Source organism: Bombyx mori, chromosome 28 (assembly GCF_030269925.1).
Source record: "Bombyx mori chromosome 28, ASM3026992v2".
NCBI lineage: Eukaryota > Metazoa > Arthropoda > Insecta > Lepidoptera > Bombycidae > Bombyx > Bombyx mori.
Window position 1 is genome coordinate 8,657,857 of NC_085134.1, and position 20,302 is coordinate 8,678,158.

Consider the following 20,302-nt stretch of genomic DNA (forward strand, 5'->3'; position numbering starts at 1 on the left):
CCGAGCTCACCTACTAGTTAAGGGTACGCTGAAATAGCCTCTCAAGGCTCTCAGCTTAGGTAGGATTAAAAAAAAAGATGTATCGAATTCTTAACTGATCTTGTGATCTTGGACGAAAAAAAAGTGAGATTAAAATTATTGTAGCATTAGTATTAATTACATCTTCGACTGGCAAACATCGAAGAGAAGAGATTACTAATACATATTATTATTAAATTTCGATTAAATGATAAAAAAACTGCCTGCCTATTTCTACAGTGAAGCAGTAATGCGTTTCGGTTTGAAGGGTGGGGCAACCGTTGTAACTATACTGAGACCCTTAGAACTTATATCTCAAGGCGGGTGGCGCATTTACGTTGTAGATGTCTATGGGCTCCAGTAACCACTTAACACCAGGTGGGCTGTGAGCTCGTCCAACCATCTAATCAAAAAAATAAAAAAACAAAAAAAAAACGATAGATAATTCATTTATCGAATGTACATGTTTATATTTTTTTTATAAGACATTACCTCTTTTCCAGTTGAAGTTCCTTTTAACAAAAAAAAAAAAATCTATATCGAAAAAAAAACAATTGAAATTTGTGAAATATTGCACCACGTGTATTAAGAGACAATTACTAAAATTGAAACGCTCCTTCACAGGTCACGACCTTAATTAAAACCATTTTATATTTGACAACCGAAAACAGAAATCTTTAAAGCGTTTTACAATGAATAAAAAACTCACCCGACCGCACTATTAAGTTTGTATTAAAATAGATCAAACCAACACAGCTATTTACACAGATGTAGAATCTTTCGTATAGGCCGCATGAATGAGTAACTTTTTTCTTCTTCATTTCAAACAAGTGAAATCCTATGTTTCGTCACAATTTAAATATTGTGTTTCTATGAAATTATGTCAAAAGGTTTTCGGAATACGTTGCTCAATCTAGCTTTTCATTATAATTTATTCATGTTTAATGTTTTTGTGTGATGAGTGTTCAGGTGTTTTATATGAAAATGTTTTTTTTTTTAAATTTGAACCAAATCTTGTGTTATAATATATGTACATATACCACAATATTGTGTTTTTTTATGGCTAAACATGGGTGGACGAACTCACAGCCCATCTGGTGTTAAGTGGTTACTGGAGCCCATGGACATCTACGACGTAAATGCGCCACCAACCTTGAGATATAAGTTCTAAGGTCTCAAGTATAGTTATTTATAAGTCCTCCTCGCGTCGTATTCCTCATTACTGAGGGTCGAGACTCCCCCGCTGCATCAATTTCTCCCGTACGATTTCCCTCCATCTGCTGCGATCCTTTGCTTCGTGAAGGGCATTGTGGAAATTGATGCTTAGAGAAGATCGAAGAAGTATAGTAGTTGATATACGGGCTCAGCCAATAGAAATGACAATGACATTATTGGCCAACGACTAAGCTTTGAGCCTTGTTGCCCAATTAAGCTAATTAAAAGTGGTAGCTACCGTCATTTTGAATTTAGGGAATTCTACACAGCTCAACGCTATACCATCTACCTATATCTGGCGCCAAGCGGGCGTTCCTCATTGGACGGTACAGAGAATGGTGACACTCACGTTGTAATATCTCGCTTTGGTTTCTAATAAATACCAGGTAGACCGAGGGAATGAATGCCTATCTAACACAGTAAACCTGTTTAACAAGTGAAGGTAGAAGCCACTGAGTTACTCGCCGGATCTTCTCATTAGTCGAGATTCCGATCCGTTGGTAGATTCAGCGAAGCATTGTTCTTGCTGGGCCTAGTGTTAGCGAGTTCTCTCAGGTTGAACCTCCTGAGTTCACTTATTAGTCCGCGCGTAGTTGGGATAGCCCGTTAGGCTGCCTACGATTAAGTAGGCAAAAGGAGTAGGTTGAAATTAGTTGTCCGTAATTTTAATGCTTCGACAAACGCACACCGAATTGCAAATATTGTACTTAAAACTACTTTTTAAGACACTATGAAAGTGTATAATATAATAATTTGGTATGTATGTTTGATTGCTTGTAACGAAATCTTTGAATGTAATGTTCACCAAGACGTCGCTTTATTAACCTCACTGCTTAGTGTGAGGTTTTTAACTTCTCGATCGCGTAAAAATTTACTTAAATTTGTATGGAGTTGGAACAGCGTCCATACGTTTGCCGCTAGGGGCGCTGTAAGCACACAGAATCGACAGGATAAAAAAATATGAAATAAGTTATATGTTCGATTTATTGGCCAATATAGTGCTTTATTTTGAATTTTGAATTTACATATTTGGTTTAATTTTCGGTAAAGTATTCGACATTTCGGAACTGTCTGAAACGGAAATGGAACGGAAATGTAAACCGCTATATCGCACTGCAAAACATTATGTTCTTTTTTTATTGCCCTTGTAGGCAGACGAGCATACGGCCCACCTGATGGTAAGCGGTTACCAGGCCGCTGCCTACCGTAAAGTGCTTAAGTATGTCCATGACTCGTGGAAAACGGTAGAAAATACTGCAAATACAGTTATTGCTAATAAGACAAATATCGCACCGGATATTTCACTCTTAAGCATTTTTTGTGTGTCACATCTAGTGATTCAACACCAAGTCATCTGACTCAACTATTGTAGTGGTGATGTTAAGTTGTTTATCTAACGTCATCGCTGCAGCTCACAGTTGTCATATGAGATGTTCGGAAATTGTAGTCTCTGAAGTCGTCGTGGCCTAAAGGATAAGACGCCTGGTGCATTCGTATCGAGCGATACGACTGTAGCGGTGTTCGAATCCCGCAGGCAGGTACCAATTTTTCTAATCAAATAACGTATTCATGCTCACGAATGACTACCACGATTAAAGATTAACGTAATTACTAACTAATCGAGATCGCGACTCACAGTCGTATTCGCGTTGTGATGCCCACGGGCTCCGGTAACCATTTAGCACCATGTGTGCCGTGAACTCATTCACTTGTCTGCGCAATAAAAAAGCACACACTAGACCTTAAACTTCTCATATTGGGAGCCATTTTATCAATGTAGCTGAATCCAGGGGCTTACAAAATACAACATAGGACTAATTCAATGGTCTTTATTGGTAGCCCACTGAGTTTCTCGCCGGATCTTCTCAGTGGGTCGCGATTCCGATCCAGTGGTAGATTCAGCGAAGCACTGCTCTGGCTAGGGCTAGTGTTAGCAAATTCTCTCAGGTGGACCCCGTGAGCTCACCTACCCGTCCGCGCATAGCTGAAATAGCCTCTTAGATTACATACCAGGGACTAGGTAGGAAAACAAAATAAACATATTAAAACATTTTGTGTCCGACCACCCAATAATCCACTCGATTTTTTTTATTTTTTTATTGCTTAGATGGGTGGACGAGCTCACAGCCCACCTGGTGTGAAGTGGTTACTGGGGCATATAGACATCTACGACGTAAATGCACCACCCACCTTAAGATATAAGTTCTCAGGTCCCAGTATAGTTACAACGGCTGCCCCACCCTTCAAACCTAAACGCATTACTGCTTCACGACAGAAATAGGCGGGGTGGTGGTACCTACCCGTGCGGACTCACAAGAGGTTCTACCGCCAGTAGAGTTAAATGGTTGTATTTTAAACGTTAAAATGAAAAGTGCTTCAATATGACATCTTCCACCCTATCCACAAAGACATTCTTTCAGCGGCCGAACAATAGATAGGTATTTTCTTTAATATTGGCTAAATTAACGAGTTGCTTTTTTTTCGCGTTGTTAGGCTTTTTTTCCGTAAAGTAGAGCTACCAAGCGAATAGATAGGGGGAAAAAAGGTGGACCATATTACAAGCAGGACTAAAGAAATATACAGGATGATGGTAGCTATACGGACGGCATGTAGGTAGTACTATCATATATTTTATATTATATTTGTCTGTATAGTAAATCGTGGATATATAGTATAGTTGAGGACGGATTGTCTCAATATAAACTCCGATACTCACTTAACGCCATGAGTAGGTAGTTCGTTTACATATCATCATCAGCCTGTATCTATCCACTGCTGGATGTAGGCCTCTCCCATAGTCCGCCACAATGAACGATCCTCCGCCCTCCGCATCCAATCTCTCCCAGCATATCGCCGCAAGTCATCGGTCCAACGGGCAGGGGGACGCCCAACGCTGCGCTTACCGGTACGCGGTCTCCAGTCCAGAACACGTCTGCTCCATCGGCCATCGGTTCTGCGACACGTATGTCCGGCCCGTTGCCATTTCAGCTTGCTAATCTTTAGGGCTATGTCGGTTACTTTGGTTCTTTGACGGATTTCTTCATTTCTAAGTCGATCCATCAAAGAAACTCCGAGCATACACCTTTCCATAGCACGCTGAGCGACTTTGAACTTACGGACTAGACCTACGGTCAATGTCCACGTTTCGGCGCCATATGTCATGACCGGCAGCACGCAAGCGTTGAAGACTTTTGTTTTTAGGCATTGCGGGATTGCTGAGTTCAAGATATGACGGAGTTTTCCATACGCAGCCCAACCCAACTGTATGCGCCTATCAGCTTCTTTCTCGAAGTTGGCCCTGCCTAGCTGAATAATTTGGCCTAGATAAGTGTATTCAGACACAACTTCGAGTACCGCGGATTCGACTATTACCGGTCCAGGAATAATATGGTCGTTGAACATGACCTTAGTTTTGTCCAGATTCATTCCCAGACCAACACGTCGTGACGCGGCATTCAGCTCACCCAGCATACAGCTGAGATCCTCCAGCGACTCTGCCATTATAACGATATCGTCTGCAAATCGGAGGTGTGAGAGATACTCGCCATTGACATTGATGCCGAGCTTACTCCAGTCCAGTCTTGAAGACATCCTCGAGAGCAGCAGTGAACAGTTTCGGCGATATAACGTCACCCTGTCGCACCCCTCTGTGAAGCTCAATCGGGTTTGTCTGCTGGTTTTGGGTCTGGACTGTCATTTTGGCGGCTTTGTATAAACTCTTCAACACCTCAACGTACCGATAATCGACTAGGCATCGCTGTAAGGATTCCAGAACAGCCTAAGTTTCGACGGAGTCGAAGGCTTTTTCGTAGTCCACAAATGCGAGACACAGAGGACGATTGTATTCTTCAGTCTTCTGAATAACCTGTCTCAGCGTGTGGATGTGGTCTACCGTACTATAGCCTTTGCGAAACCCAGCCTGCTCCGGAGGTTGGAACTCGTCAAGTCTAGAGGCCAAGCGATTTGTAAGGACTCTCGAGAACAGCTTATAAATATGGCTAAGAAGTGAAATAGGCCTGTAGTTCTTGAGCAGAGCACGGTCTCCCTTCTTAAAGAAAAGAATGACAGTACCCTTGCTCCAGGCTTCCGGTGTAGTAGTTTTTTTAATGACAGTGTCGAACGTTGTGCATAATTGGTTGAGAACTGATGTACCACTTGCCTTCAACAATTCTGCACTGATTCCATCATCCCCTGTAGCTCTGTTATTTCTAAGCTGTTCCAAAGCAGCCCTTATCTCCTCTATACTGACGTCGGGTATGTCTTCCGTATAGTGGCGGACTAAGGGGGCTCGGTGATCATTCTCTGGGCGGGCAAAGGGCTTGGGAGCCTGTGAGGCATAGAGACCACGATAGTAGCTCTCCACTTCAGTGAGGACTTCTGATCTTGATTCAACAATTCTTCCATCGGCAGTTTTGAGCTTCGTCAGATGGCTTCGGCCTAGTTGTTGTTGCCGTATAAACACTTTGGTGCCTTTGTTTTGTTGTATTGCCTCTTTAATCTTTATTGTGTTGAATTGGCGAAGGTCACGCCTAATCAGCTTTCTGATTTTAGTGTTTATAGTTTTTCCATCTGACGGAGTAGCATCTGCAGTTTCCCTTCGCTGTTTCATCAATAGCAGGGTCTCGTTGGAGAGTTTAGTCTCTTGGCCTTTTCTTCTATGCTGAAAGTATTTATTACCCACTTCTCTTAGAATTTTCACCATTTCGTTGGTGCGCTTATCCACGTCGCAGTCAGTTTCCAACACGTCAAACCTGTTTTTGACTTCCAATTGGAAGTTATCTGGGGGCTCCAAGATTTGTTGCCTAGTTGGTCGCAAGCTAGACTTTACCATACGCGATCTCTCCAGCTTAATGTCGATATTTAGGGTGCCGCGTACCAGCCGGTGATCGCTGCCGGTCTTAACCCTATTGATCACGGTGACATCCCTAAATATGTGCCGCTTATTCGCTAAGATGAAGTCTATTTCATTTCTAGTCTTCCCGTCTGGGCTTTGCCAGGTCCATTTTCTGTGGAGTCCTTTCTTGAAGAACGAATTCATCAAGAAAAGCCCCCGCATCTCGAGAAAATTTACCAGCATTTGACCTCGGGCATTCCTAGAGCCAACACCGTGGGGTCCTAATACAGGCTCTCCACATTCTTGTATCCCTACTTTTGCGTTGAAATCCCCCGTCACTACGGTATAATGGGTCTTGGTTGTGCGTTCGATGGCTCTTACGATATCATCGTAAAAGACCGCGCAAACTTCGTCAGAGTATGTCGATGTGGGAGCGTATGCTTGCACAACTTTTATTGAGTATCTACTGTTTAGTTTTAGTACAAGATACGCAACCCGCGACGACACACTACTGACTTCCGTAATGTTGTTGACAAGGGATTTGTGGACAAGGAAACCAACGCCGCCTTGCGAGAGCTGTTCTCCTTCTCGATAGAAGAGCATGTTCCCTGAAGCTAGGGTCTCGCAACCCTCTCCCTCTCTTCGGGTTTCCGATAGACCAATAATATGCCAATTTATTGCGCTCAATTCTGTCTCCAGCTCTTCGAGATGTTCAGTTTTCAGCAATGTCCGTGTATTATACGCGCCAAGGTACAGTCGTTTATGGCAGCCGGATCGCACCGGGGGATTCTTAGCACCCCCTGCCCCACCGTTACCGTGGCCGCTGCCGTAACCAGGAATAGCGGGACTGCCCGGGACTGGGGGCCGTTCATTTTTTGCTTTGTCCATTGGAAGGGTTATGCCAGTAGTTACCACGCTTGGCAGGCGGGTTGGTGACCGCAGTACTATGTCCTTTCCTCAGGGCATGCTGCTGCCCATGTCCTGATTTTTTGTATTTACAGACATAGCTTATTATGGATGGTTATACCGCCATCGGTCGGTCGCCAGGGCCTCGTCTGTTAGCTAGCAGGGTGCACCACGAGCAGGTGAGGTTGGCTATTGAGTAGCTGTGATGCCATTGCTACCCCTTACACCCCGTTCACATATGCACCTTTATAATTAAAGTGGCTTAACTATTTTTTTTTACGAAAATGCTTTTTATACTTTTAACAACTTATAAATAATATGGTTTTTTTTATCAGTTGTAATTATTATATTTTTGAGTTTGTAGATTAAATTGAAACTTTAGCCTAAAAAAAAAGGTGCGTGTTCTTATGTGCGCGCGTAAGAAGTTATACTTTATTTTTATTAAATTTATTTCTTTTTTTTTAATGTTAAATAATTAATAATAAATTTTTAACGTTAATAATTTAATAATATTTAGAATGAATTATATTAAATAATATTTTTTGTCATTTATATTAGTAAAAAATGAATGCTAATAACACTTTTTTTTACGAGTGTACATGCGCGAAAGTTCAGCTGCGGCTATATTCAGACTCGCCAAGCTACGTCAGTCGTATTGTAATGAGCGATTTAGTGGGCAACTTCATTTCTGTTAATTTTGTGTCACGGTGCGCGCGCATCGTAAAATTTCACTCTCATCAAATTTTTCATAACGCGCCTAAAGAAGTACTATAACTTCAAAAACGACAAAATATACTTTCCATCTCATTTAAATTAAGCCACACCTTAAAGTTTAAAGCTTGAAGTATTAAACTTGAAACTAAAAAAATAACAATAAAATTCTTCAATTACATTTTTGGCGTTTACAAAAAAAACAAGAATTTTCGATTACGTCACTTAATTTCTAAAGGTGCGATATATAACTTGGGTCCTTTTTTCATATGTTAAGTAGTGTTCCTAGATTACCTCTACTCTCTACATAAGGCTATTATGGATGACTCCACATTTCTTTACGTGGTTTATTCTTGGCTTTCCACGGCCCAGTTTTATTTTTAGACCCACTAAGGACCCTTGACGGTGTTCCGAAGGCGTTCCATATTTATATACAGGCTTAGGATTTTTGTATTTTTTTTTTTAGTTTACTTCAGCTTGCGTGTTGCCAACATTCCGATAATTACCCTGATTTAGGGGAAAAACGTATGTTTTGCGTATAGATATAAAAAAGTATTTAAGTAAATTTGTATGCTTGTGACGTACAATACTGAAATGGTTTGTATTTAGGAACGTCTTGTAAGTCCGCACGGGTAAGTTCGGTAGTCTGCCTATATCTGCCGTGAAGCAATACGCCATCCACCTTGAGATATAAGTTCTAAGATCTCAGTATGGTTCAGTTGGTAAGCACTTAATCAGGTAGGGCCGTGAGCTTGTCCACCCATCTAAGCAATGAAAGAATATAAATAGTCCAAGCCTGATGTCAATACATATTATTGATAACATTCCGTAGTAAACAAACTTTACATGGACAGACGGTCGAGTTCACGGCCCTCCAATTGCTAAGTGCAAAGACACAGGAGTTCATAGACATCACATTACGTCTAAATATCGATTGTGTAGTATGACGGCTGTTCCTCGAATCAAACCGAAACACATTACTGCTTCACGGCAGGAATAGGCAGGTCGGTGGTACATACCCGAGCGGGCAAACGAGTCTTTCTCCCACCAGTATTTTTTAATGGCCTACCACCCCTACTATTAACTAGTAAGTACCAGAAATTAGTTAATGAAACAACGGATATTGGTTTCGAAAATCATGTGCGCAATTCAGACGAGTTCGAAGTGAAACCTCCAGGAGTACTCTATCTCACTCTCTCGCAGGTTAAATCCTGCGGACGTATAATGTTGTCTCTTTTTAGCATACATTACTCTTTTCATCGAGCTTCGAAACAGAACGGTGCCAAAGAAGTTTTCATTTCAATTAATCTTAAAGTGACCAAAATAGTATATTTTTTATTTATTCCCTATGGCTTCGTTAATCATATTATATTTTGGTTTCTGAAGCAGATTGACATATAACCTACCTATAGTTTATTAACAATGACAAGAGCACAGCCGAGTCTCGGCCTACCGCCTTCTCGAACTAGAATCAAATCTCGTCAATCAAATCGAATCAAATCACTTTTTACTGGTGGTAGGACCTCTTGTGAGTTCGCGCGGGTAGGTACCACCACCCTGCCTATTGCAGCCGTGAAGCAGTAATGCGTTTCGGTTTGAAGGGTGGAGCAACCGTTCTAACTATACTTGAGACCTTAGAACTTATATCTCAAGATGGGTGGCGCATTTACGTTGTGGATGTCTATGGGCTCCAGTAACCACTTAACATCAGGTGGACTGTGAGCTCGTCCACCCATCTAAGCAATAAATAAAAAAAAGAACCAGTAATTACGCAAATTGTATTTTTAGCTTTCATTTCTTACAATTCACTATGAAGCCCCAGCGAGGCACAGATGTGGCAAGAATTAGGAATGCCCTCTTCATCAAAGAGCGGATTAAGTGGACTCAAGTGGTACATGCACTCGCCATTGTCATTTTTGGCTTCAAACTTTAACAGATGAGACCGCTTCGGTAGCGCGCGTTCCCGTTTTTGGGCTGCGATTAATAGGATTTATACTAATTTGATTTCAAAGAGAACAATATGGCGCCGCGCGTTATGCGGTGTTGTGAGATTGGATAAAAATCAATGTAAAACAGTTTCTATGAAAAATATGTGTTAAATATTGACGCATAAGTTTTCTATGGAATTACATTCGTGTTAGAGATGTTGTTTGTTTCAGAAATAATGACATATTTTAATTTTAAAACAAAAAAAAAAGGTTCCCTTTTTTGTACAATTCATTACAGTCTTACATAGACGATCTTTATATTAGAGATGTGATTTTTAATCTCTTTTTACTAAACCTATAGTTTCTAGATTTTTCTCGTGTCTTAACTTTTTTCTTTTCTTTTTCTTTATTTTTTGGTTCCGGCACGGTTTGTGCATTAGCCAGCGTCAAGTAATTATTTACAGTTTGTGAATAATAAAAAACGAAGGAAATTAATCGTGATATAACATAAATGATTAAAAACGAATTAAATTTACAAATGAGATGATATGTGATGAAATATAATCACAGTAAAATAGTGGTCATTTACTAAGACTTTTTCAATGGACTTTTGGAAGATCCCGAGAAGCTACGTCCAGCGGCTTTTTTCTTTTTCCCACAATTGTGCACTTTCACAGATTCTATACAATAAACCACCGTTATTGCATATTTAAGCCTGAAGAAACATTAAAAAGACAAAATAAAAAAAATCACACAACTTCGTTCCTCGCGTTCCCGCCAAAAAGGTCTTAACTTTTTTTATTTACGTATCAATCAAATTTTTTTTCCACGAAAACCACAGATAAAGTAATAACAACAATTGGCGCCAAAACAAGAATCATTTACCCACCTAAAACATTCGGATATCGAACAATGCAAAACTAAAAATTATAACTAGAATTAGGGTTGATCCGCACACAAGATAAAATTAAAAACTGTTTAACATTTGGCCCCCAAACGTTTCGCCCCTCGTTGAAGCTCCGTTCTAATCAATTCGCCACCCGTCATACCGCGCCATTAATATCCTGCACACAACACAAGTATGACATGTGCCCAGATCTTATGCCAAATTGATTTTCGATACTTAAAAAGGTACCACTGGTTAAATAGATAATGAACATTTTACTCAGAATTAGACATATCCGTTGCACATATTAATATTTTTTTTGTAAATATGGCTTTTTGGAATTCCGTTGTTGCCAGCGACAAAGACGATATTTTCGTTTATTATCGAATACATAATCTGTTATATTTGAAATTGATAATGGGATGAGACTTTTTGGCGGGAACGCGTGGAGTGAAGTTGTGTGATTTGTTTTATTTTGTCTATTTAGTGTTTCTTCGGGTTTAAATGTGTAATAATGGTGGTTTATTAACCGTTTAATATCTGTGAAAGTGCACAAATGTGGGAAAATGAAACAAAGGCGCTGGACGTAACTTCTCGGGATCCTCCAAAAAGTCCACTGAAAAAATCTTAGTAAATGACCACCATTTTACTGAGATTAGATTTCATCTCATATCATCTCATTTAATTTCATCCCAGTTGATTAATGTCTCAAATTAATCATTCTCATTTCATTTCACTCCATAACATCATTTTTCATAAAATTAAGAATATACATTAAAATAAGACATGACTTAAAGGTCTTAGTTACCAGGTCATAAAATAACTTAAAAAGAATAATGGGATGACATTAAATAGAATGTATCGAGTGTGAGAATCTACTGAGATACCATTGGACCTTTTTGGAAGAAAGCGTGAATACATAGTCGGCGATTCTGTTTCATTTTCATTAATTTTAAAAAGTCATTTCCTACATTTTAATTTTTTGTTGTTGCATAGATCGTTAAGTGGTTACCGGAGCTGATAGACATATACAGCGTAAATGTGGCGGCACCCTTGAGATATGAGTTCTAAGGTCTCAGTATAGTTCCAACGGCTGCCCCACCCTTCAAACTGAAACGCATTACTGCTTCACGGCAGAAATAGGCAGGGTGGTGGTACCTACCCGCGCGGACTCACAAGAGATCCTACTACCAGTAAGGCTTAGTGACATTATTTGCCCAAGTGTCCAAGTCCAAATACTTTTCTTAAAGTGGTATTATAATGATAAAATAATGAAATGAAATGATAACGAAAAAAAGAATGATAAGGTTTATGTCTGTATATAGTAAGGTATCTGTAAATTTTGGAGTTAATTCTATCTCGACTTTTCCGAGGCTTTCTAAACGATCAAGCAAATGCCATATTGCTCTTTCGATCCTTCACCGCAAATCTCGACATATTTATCGTTAAGTCATTCTTTGTTAAGCACATAACGCTGTCCCAAGCCTGAGTCCAGGGACAGCGCCAATCTAACCGTGTTCAAGTGCCGTGTAATAAGCAGCGGTTTTCGCGCGCATGCGTCCTCCTCCGCGGCTTTTGTGTCCGAAATTGCAACAAATGTCACCGCCGCTCGTAAGCCTATTATCTGATGGATTATCTGTAATGAAATATCTTTAATATGTATTAGTTTCGTTTTGCTAGCCCAGAGTCGGTGCGGTTTGTTGATCCGCCAATGTCGCTGTGCGATTACGGGGGATAGTTTTGCGTGTCTCATCAGTAACTGGAGGTAGGACGTCTTGCGAGTCCGCACGGGTAGGTACCACTACCGAGCCTATTTCTGCCGTGAAGTGTTAATTCGTTTCGGTTTGAAGGGTGGGGCAGCCGTTGTAACTATACTGAGAGCTTAGAACTTGGTAAGTGGCCCATTTACGTTGTAGATATCTATGGGCTCCAGTAACCACTTAACACCAGGTGGGCTGTGAGCTCGTTCACCCAACTAACTAATAATAATAATAATAGGGCCGGGTATATTACTCCGGGGTCTCATGCCCGATAGTCCCTTCCTTATGAGGTATGGTTACGTTTGTGATTGTCCTCAGGTGTCAAGCTGGTACCGGCCGCTGCGTCGTGGATAAGGCGCACCGGAACCAGTGCCAAGCGTGCAGACTGAAGAAGTGCCTCGCCATGGGAATGAATAAAGATGGTGAGTGGTAATAGCACAATGCCATGTCTATGGGGTAGCTCTGATGAGCCGTTGTCCTTTTTATTTATTGCTTAGATGGATGGACGAGCTCACAGCCCACCTGGTGTTAAGTGGTTACTGGAGCCCATAGACATCTACAACGTAAATGGGCCACCCACCTTGAGATATAAGTTCTAAGGTCTCAAGTATAGTTATAATGGCTACCCCACCCTTTTGAAGTCGTCGTGGCCTAACGGATAAGACGTCCGGCGCATTCGTGTTGAGCGATGCACCGGTGTTCGAATCTCAGGCGTGTACCAATTTTTCTAATGAAATACGTACTCAACAAATGTTCACGATTGACTTCCGCGGTGAAGGAATAACATCGTGTAATAAAAATGTAGCCCGCAAAATTATAATTTGCGTAATTACTGGTGGTAAAACGTCTTGTGAGTCCGCGCGGGCGGGTAACACCACCCTGCCTATTCCTGCCGTGAAGCAGTGATGCGTTTCGGTTTGAAGAGTGGGACAGCCGTTGTAACTATACTTGAAACCTTATATCTCAAGGTGGGTGTCGCATTTACGTTGTGGATTTCTATGGGCTCCAGTAACCACTTAACACCAGGTGGGCTGTAAGCTCGTCCACCCATCTAAGCAATTAAAAAAAATCAAACCGAAACGCATTACTGTTTCACGGCAGAAATAGGCAGGGTGGGTGTACCTACCCGCGAGGACTCACAAGAGGTCCTTCGGCCTTGAATTTAGACAGAAACAATTCCGATAGCGTTTATTATCTCCACTCGCAAGCAATGCAGGATATTCCCGCCTCAATACGCATTGCGAGAAGCTAACTTAAAGTCATGTTTCCGGAAGCCGGCGGACAATGCGAGCCGGCCTTAATTTCGCTGCACGTCTGCCGACGTATAAACAGTACCGGGGGCCCAGCGAATTGTCGGGTCCGATCACTTCACGGTCAGTCAAGTCTTTCTCGTGCATGGGACGGAGCGCGCTTTACAGATTTAACTCCGGTAAATGTTTTGACGTGTATGACATGTTTGTACAGGCCTGCGCTGTGAGAACAAGGGTGGTTTTGTTTGAGTTTGTTGTTGGTGGTTGGGTTATACCTATTAACCTGCCGCGAAAGAGTGCGTTCCAGTTTAAAGGGTGGGGCAGCCGTTGTGCGTTTATTGAAGTGGGTGACAGCATTTGCGAGTTTCTTTGTCGTATCACTCTTGTCAGAGCGGTCGTGGTAAGGCTATACCATAATCCTGCCGCGAAAGAGTACGTTCCAGTTTGAAGGGCGGGGCAGCCGTTGTGCGTGTCTTGAAGTAGGTGACAGTATTTGCAACTTTCTTTGTCGTATCACTCTTGTCAGAGCAGTCGTGGTAGGGTTATACCATAATCCTGCCGCGAAAGAGTGGGTGGGGCAGTGTTGATCGAAGGTTATATCATAATCCTGCCGCGAAAGAGTGCCTTCCAGTTTGAAGGGTGGGGCAGCCGTTGTGCGTGTATTGAAGTGGGTGACAGCATTTACAATCTTCTTTGTCGTATCACTCTTGTCAGAGCGGTCGTAGTAAGGTTATACCATAATCCTGCCGCGAAAGAGTGCGTTCCAATTCGAAGGGCGGGGCAGCCGTTGTGCGTGTCTTGAAGTGGGTGACAGCATTTACAATCTTCTTTGTCGTATCACTCTTGTCAGAGCGGTCATGGTCGTCATTCGGTGTTGGCTGTGGGCAGATGTTATGCGCCTTACGAGCAATCGCCACTTATCCCGGTTCGTGGTGACCCTGGTACACTCATGTAAACAATAGCCAAATATCGACTTGATTTGGTCGGTCCATCGCATGGGTAATCTTCCACGCGATCTGGTGCCTTCTACTTTGCCCTGAACGACAAGGCGCTCTGTGGAGTCTATAGGCTTCCGTTAACCCCTTGATATGATTTATTTAATTAAAAGAAAGTGTTGGTTTAACGTTTTTCTATATTTTGTTGTAAGTTTACCTCGCTGGTGGTACTCAATTAAATTGGGCGTATTGTTAACCCGCACAGGTAGGTTTCTGCCCATTTTGCCGCGAAATTTTCACGCGTTAATATTTTTAGGGTGGGGCAACTGCTATGCCACACCCTAACTTGATGTTGATGATTCTTTTCTATCTCTCTTGTTTTAACTTACAGCTGTATTTAGGAGGGTCATAATTCGGAGCTTTCGAAGCTCATCGTCCACCTGTCTTTCCATGGAAAAAGGCGTTTGCGAATGACGGTCTAATGTCAAATTTTAATCGAGAAAACTAGGCACAAGCGAATACGCATCGTCTGCAAATATTTATGGCTCATGAATCCAAAGAGATCGTGCATTCCAGTGTGAACAAAGGGTTGTCCTTCGGTCGGTCACGTGTCGCCGTGTGGCCCATACTGCGTATACAAATTATGGCCCAGCGTTTCCCCTCTTAGCCGATTCGCTCCATTATAAGAACTTGATTCATGCATAAGTTTGTTGGCTTAGTGTATTGTTCCGATCGAATGGATTTGCTGTAATAATTTAATGCAAATTTTTGTATATTTATTTTTCTGTTTTCAACGTGGACACGTACAGACATACAATTGGATAGACTTCCACGTTGATGGAGTAAAAATCGAACCCGCAAAATTATAGTGGTGGTAGGACCTCTTGCGAGTCGGTAATGCGTTTCGGTTTGAAGGGTGGGGCAGCCGTTGTAACTATACTGAGACCATAGATTTCGTATCTCAAGGTGCGTGGCGGCATTTACGTTGTAGATGTCTCTAGGTTCCAGTAACCACTTAACACTAGGTCGGCTATGAGCTCGTCCATCCATCCAAGCAATAAAAAAAACGTATTATGATCAAATTAGGCGACCCCAAATTAAAATTGCCTGTCTTATGGGTATCAGAGACTTTTTTTTTATGATTGAAGGATCACTGATAGCCCGGAGGCCATTCCAGTTTCACCAGGACAGGTGGGCGAGCAAAGGCTCAGCCAGGAGGGGTGGGATTTGCTAACAGCTGCCCGAGCGCCTCCGAAGGAGACCTAACAACTCAAGAGCAACTGCTTCGCGAATGAATCTACTACCGGAATCGCGACCCGCTGAGAAGATCCAGCGAGAAACTCAGCGGGCTGATGCATGGGCTAGGTTGCACGTCGACTTCTTTGTCGAGTTCGACGCATACGGTTACCGGGGTCCCAAAGCCTGCTCCTAGTGTTAGAGCTGAAGGCGTCTAATGCAAAGGTTATTGGATCTGATGGATCCGTAAGGACTTGACCAGAGACTTAATACGTTGAAATATATACATATCGACGGGTGAAAAGCTAATTGGCTTAAGCGACATTTTTTCAACCGGAGAGTCATTTAAAGTTTAAAATTTGAAGAAAATATGATGACAAAAAAAAATCATTAGTTATTTGAATATGGTAAAAATAATTGAATTTTAATTAAAAACATCGAATTGTTGAACTCTATACCTATATAAAAATGAATTACTGTTCGTTAGTCTCGCTAAAACTCGAGAACGGCTGGGCCGATTTGGCTAATTTTGGTCTTGAATTATTTGTGGAAGTCCAGAGAAGGTTTAAAAGGTAGATAAATATGAAAATGCTCGGAATTAAATAAAAATAACAATTTTGTTTTTTCTTTAATGTGTCCACCGTCGGACGGATTCCTTTTGTTTGTTTTAAGTTTATTTTATACAAAAGCTTAGGTCGTTTATTTATCGATTGAGGCACTACGAAGTCTGCCGGGTCAGCTAGTACCAAATAAAATGGACCTTTGATTACAAAGACAAATTTTAATGTTGCATATTAAGCGAAGTGTCGCTTGAAACAAATAGCCTTTCACTCCTCGATATAAAGATAATAAACGACCAGACAAAGAGCAAAAGAACCTGTGCATTGCATGAATCTTTGCCCGACGCAAGAATCGAACTCACGACCTTCGGCGCAACAGTCAGGGCCGCTAGCTACTGCACCGCCGAGTCACATGCATAAGAAACATGCCACAACAATACATTCCCGATCCTGCGGACAGAATGCAAAGCAGTCGACGTCGACCCAAACACGTCATTTCGGATCCTCCCGATCCACTAACGGTGCTTTTAGGTACCACAAGCACCGGTCATCGTTCTAGTCGAACCTGTAGCTTGCGACGAAGGGCTCGACGAGTAAATTAACCCACAGACACAGCCCACTGAGTTTCTCGCCGGATCTTCTCAGTGGATCGCGACTTCGATCCGGTGGTAGATTCTGCGAAGCACTGCTTTTGCTAGGCCTAGTAAATTATCTCAGGTTAAGCCCGTGAGCTCTCATACGTGTCCGGGCGTACCTGAAATAACCCCTTAGGCTACCATCGAATAAGTAGTGAGAAAAAAAATTCTTTACAAATTCTTATTTGCATATACGGTACGAGTTCAAATTCAAATTCAAATTCAAAATCATTTATTTCAACTTAGATGTCAGTATGACACACTTGTTGAATGTCAAAATATAAATAACCATGTTAACTCTACCACCGGTTCCAAAAAAAAGCCACATTCCTGAGAAGAACCGGCGAAACAAACTCAGCGGGCTTTCTTTTTTTGTTTTTTCTCAATTTTTTTTTTTTTTTTTTTTTAAATACAGTCAAAATATGTTATAACGACATCGAAGGGACTGCTCATATTCAGTCGTAAAAACCGATAGTCGTAACAACCGGTGATGTTTAATGTGTATCGTGCAAGTACAAACAAATCGATAGGAAATTATTGGAAAAATATATTTACAAAATACGCGATTTTTCTTCAATATTAATTTGTTTTCTTTTTCTTTGCGACATTTTGAAAGTTTCACGAATAACTCCACAAAGTTTTGGTGCGTTTTGTGTATAGATAAGTAATAAACTAACTGAAGAGATATGAAGAAGCGGTCTTTGACTCTACTACATGCACGTGTTTTGTTTCTAAGAATTAGAAAAGACCCTACACTAAACTAAATCCTATTGTTTTCTTTCCTGATTTTAATAGCCATTGAAGACAAATGTGGATACCTATTCAAATTGTTTACAATACAGCTGAGCCGGTCGTTCTAACAGATCTAATTCTCCGAAATATTAGTTAAATGTGGTCGTTTTATGAGGTATGTCGTTATAAGCAATGTCGTATAAAGCAATGTTTTTAATAAGGCGGTCATATAGCATTCAGCCGGGACCTTTGTTCTAGGTTGTTATAACCGGCATGTTGTTCTAAACGATGTCGCAGTAAACGGTTTTGACTGTATTAGCAAAAAACGAAAAAACAATTCAAAAAATACAATTACAAAATAATAATAATAATGAAAAATGAAAAGGCCAGGAGCGAACGCCTCATTCCCACGTAGTGCCATCTAGTAGATAATCCTTAACTTTATAATATACCTTGTTGCACAAACGTTCCTTGACAGTTTTCTTAAATCTATGATCTGCTAAGTTTGCGATAATTACAGCCTCTTAATATAGCAACAAAATGTTCTTATCAAAGCACTTCGTTCGAGTAATCTGCCGAGTATTGTGCTTGAAGACACATTCGTTCTATTGAAACAAAACAAAATCAACTTTACCAGGCCTGTCATTAAGTTCTTTGTTCTAAATTATAAGAGCGAATCGCATTGGAGAGCATATGACTGAAGGCTACTTGTTGTAATCAGTGTTTAAGTACACGAAAACCGAACAATCCCTTTAGGCACACGAATGGAATTGATTATGGTTGGTGTGTCGGTCGCGTGCATCCATGTCCAACCAATGTCAGCTGATATAGATCACAGAAAACATTTCAATATGTAGTGTTGTGGTAGGCAGCAGTTTGGCGCTGCACCTGGCATTGCTGAAGTCCATGGGCGACTGTAACCGTTCACCATCAGGTCGACTGTATGCTTAAGGGAAATAAAAAAAATATTCAAACACGATAACCGAGAGGAGCTTTTTTTCGGACGCAATTTTCAACCGCAACACTAAAGCGCCCTAAGCCGTGCTTAATAAGTCTACAGAAACGCCGCGCCACGCCTCCGCCATAACGAGTATCGGATTCCCACAAACACGAGATAATTAAACGAAAACTACAAAGCTGCAACCCCGAGGCGTTCACACTTCACATTCAAATGAGCTTAGCCCTCTTGTTGCGGGTGTCGGAACCGCAGGGAGAGGTCCTTAATGAGGGACGAACTTTTAAACTGTGCCGTCCTGTCGAGCTTGTCATTGTCCACGGATAGATGTCCCAGCGAGAGTATCCCACCCGACTAAGTACTTTATTGGGCAACCAAAAACGCTCAGAGGAAATAATAAAACCGGCTTATCGATTGGAATAACATCAATTGGCATTGATGTTTTTTCTGGGTTTCCATAATAGTGCCAGGAATGTTGTCTTTGTTCTTGAGATTATTAAGAAATTACAGAAAAAAAACGTTATATGATGAATTAGTGCTATTGGGATTTGAAAATAGAAACCTTAGTGTAAATTTATATAGTAATAACTAGCTGACCCGGCAGACTTCGTAGTGCCTCAATCGAAAAATAAAAGACCTAAACTTTTGTATAAAATAAACTTAAAACAAACAAAAGGAATCCGTCCGACGGGGGACACATCAAATGAAAAACAAAATTGTTATTTTTATTTAATTCTGAGCATTTTCATATTTATCTACCTTTTAAATCTTCTCTGGACTTCCACAAATAATTCAAGACCAAAATTAGTCAAATCGGTCCAGCCGCTCTCGAGTTTTAGCGAGACTAACGAACTGCAATTCATTTTTATATATATAGAAGATAGAAGATATGTAAATTATGGAAACAAAAGTAAAAGAAACACTAAAAGAAGAAACAGAAAAAGTACCTTCCCCATATGACATGTTACAATGGACTACGTGAAGCATGTGGTTCATCGTAAAACTCATGCCGTATCTATCGAGCAAAGAGGACATATTGCGCTGACTCCAGATAATGAGGGATAAGGGTATGAAGTTTTTTCCTACCTATTCTAGAGACCGCGTGGGGTCATACTAGATTCGCCGAGCGAATATGTGAGCTCACGTTGCTCTAACTTGGTGACGTTGCTAATACTAACCCTAAGAAGAGCAGTGCTTTGCAGAATCTACCACCTGATCGGAATCGCGACCCACTGAGAAGATCCGACGAGAAAGTCAGTGGGCTGGGGCTAGAAAAACACCTATTTAGTGTGGAAGGATTCGAACTAGGCCAAATGTAGCTTATTTAATTATCCAATTCAGTCTTATTCTCAACCTTCGATATATCTTGAGATGGAAATAGCAAAATCAAAGTCAGCTCGATTTTAAGCGTTTATTTTGGACCGTTGTCAACTCTTTGAGAATAGGGTAAAGCCGAGATAGATGCCCCACTTTTTGAAATAGTCGTGTAATTTTAAAAATATTAATTTTATACGAAAAATTTCTATTAATGTAGTTAGGTCAATCCTTTATGTTTAATTAGTATAATTTTTTTTTAACCTATCAAATACAGATTTTGCAGAAATTCGTTTTTCGTAGAACCTTTTTTTGGAGGATAGATGACTACCTGTATGGATAGTTGCCCCACCAAGAAAATACTGAGTAGAATAGATGCCTCCAGTGCAGGATAGATGCCCTTTATACCGTGTAAACTAAAAAACCA

General features: G+C 41.0%; 1 protein-coding gene across 1 annotated transcript in view; it reads left to right on the forward strand.

The window, feature by feature from the left end:
- The window catches only part of LOC101745996 (photoreceptor-specific nuclear receptor), a 64,886-nt gene that overhangs the window by 20,943 nt on the left and 23,641 nt on the right, over window positions 1-20,302 (forward strand). The window contains exon 4 of the mRNA XM_038021229.2: window positions 12,577-12,680. Coding sequence (XP_037877157.1) covers window positions 12,577-12,680 — 104 coding nt within the window. The remainder of the gene's footprint in view (window positions 1-12,576; window positions 12,681-20,302) is intronic.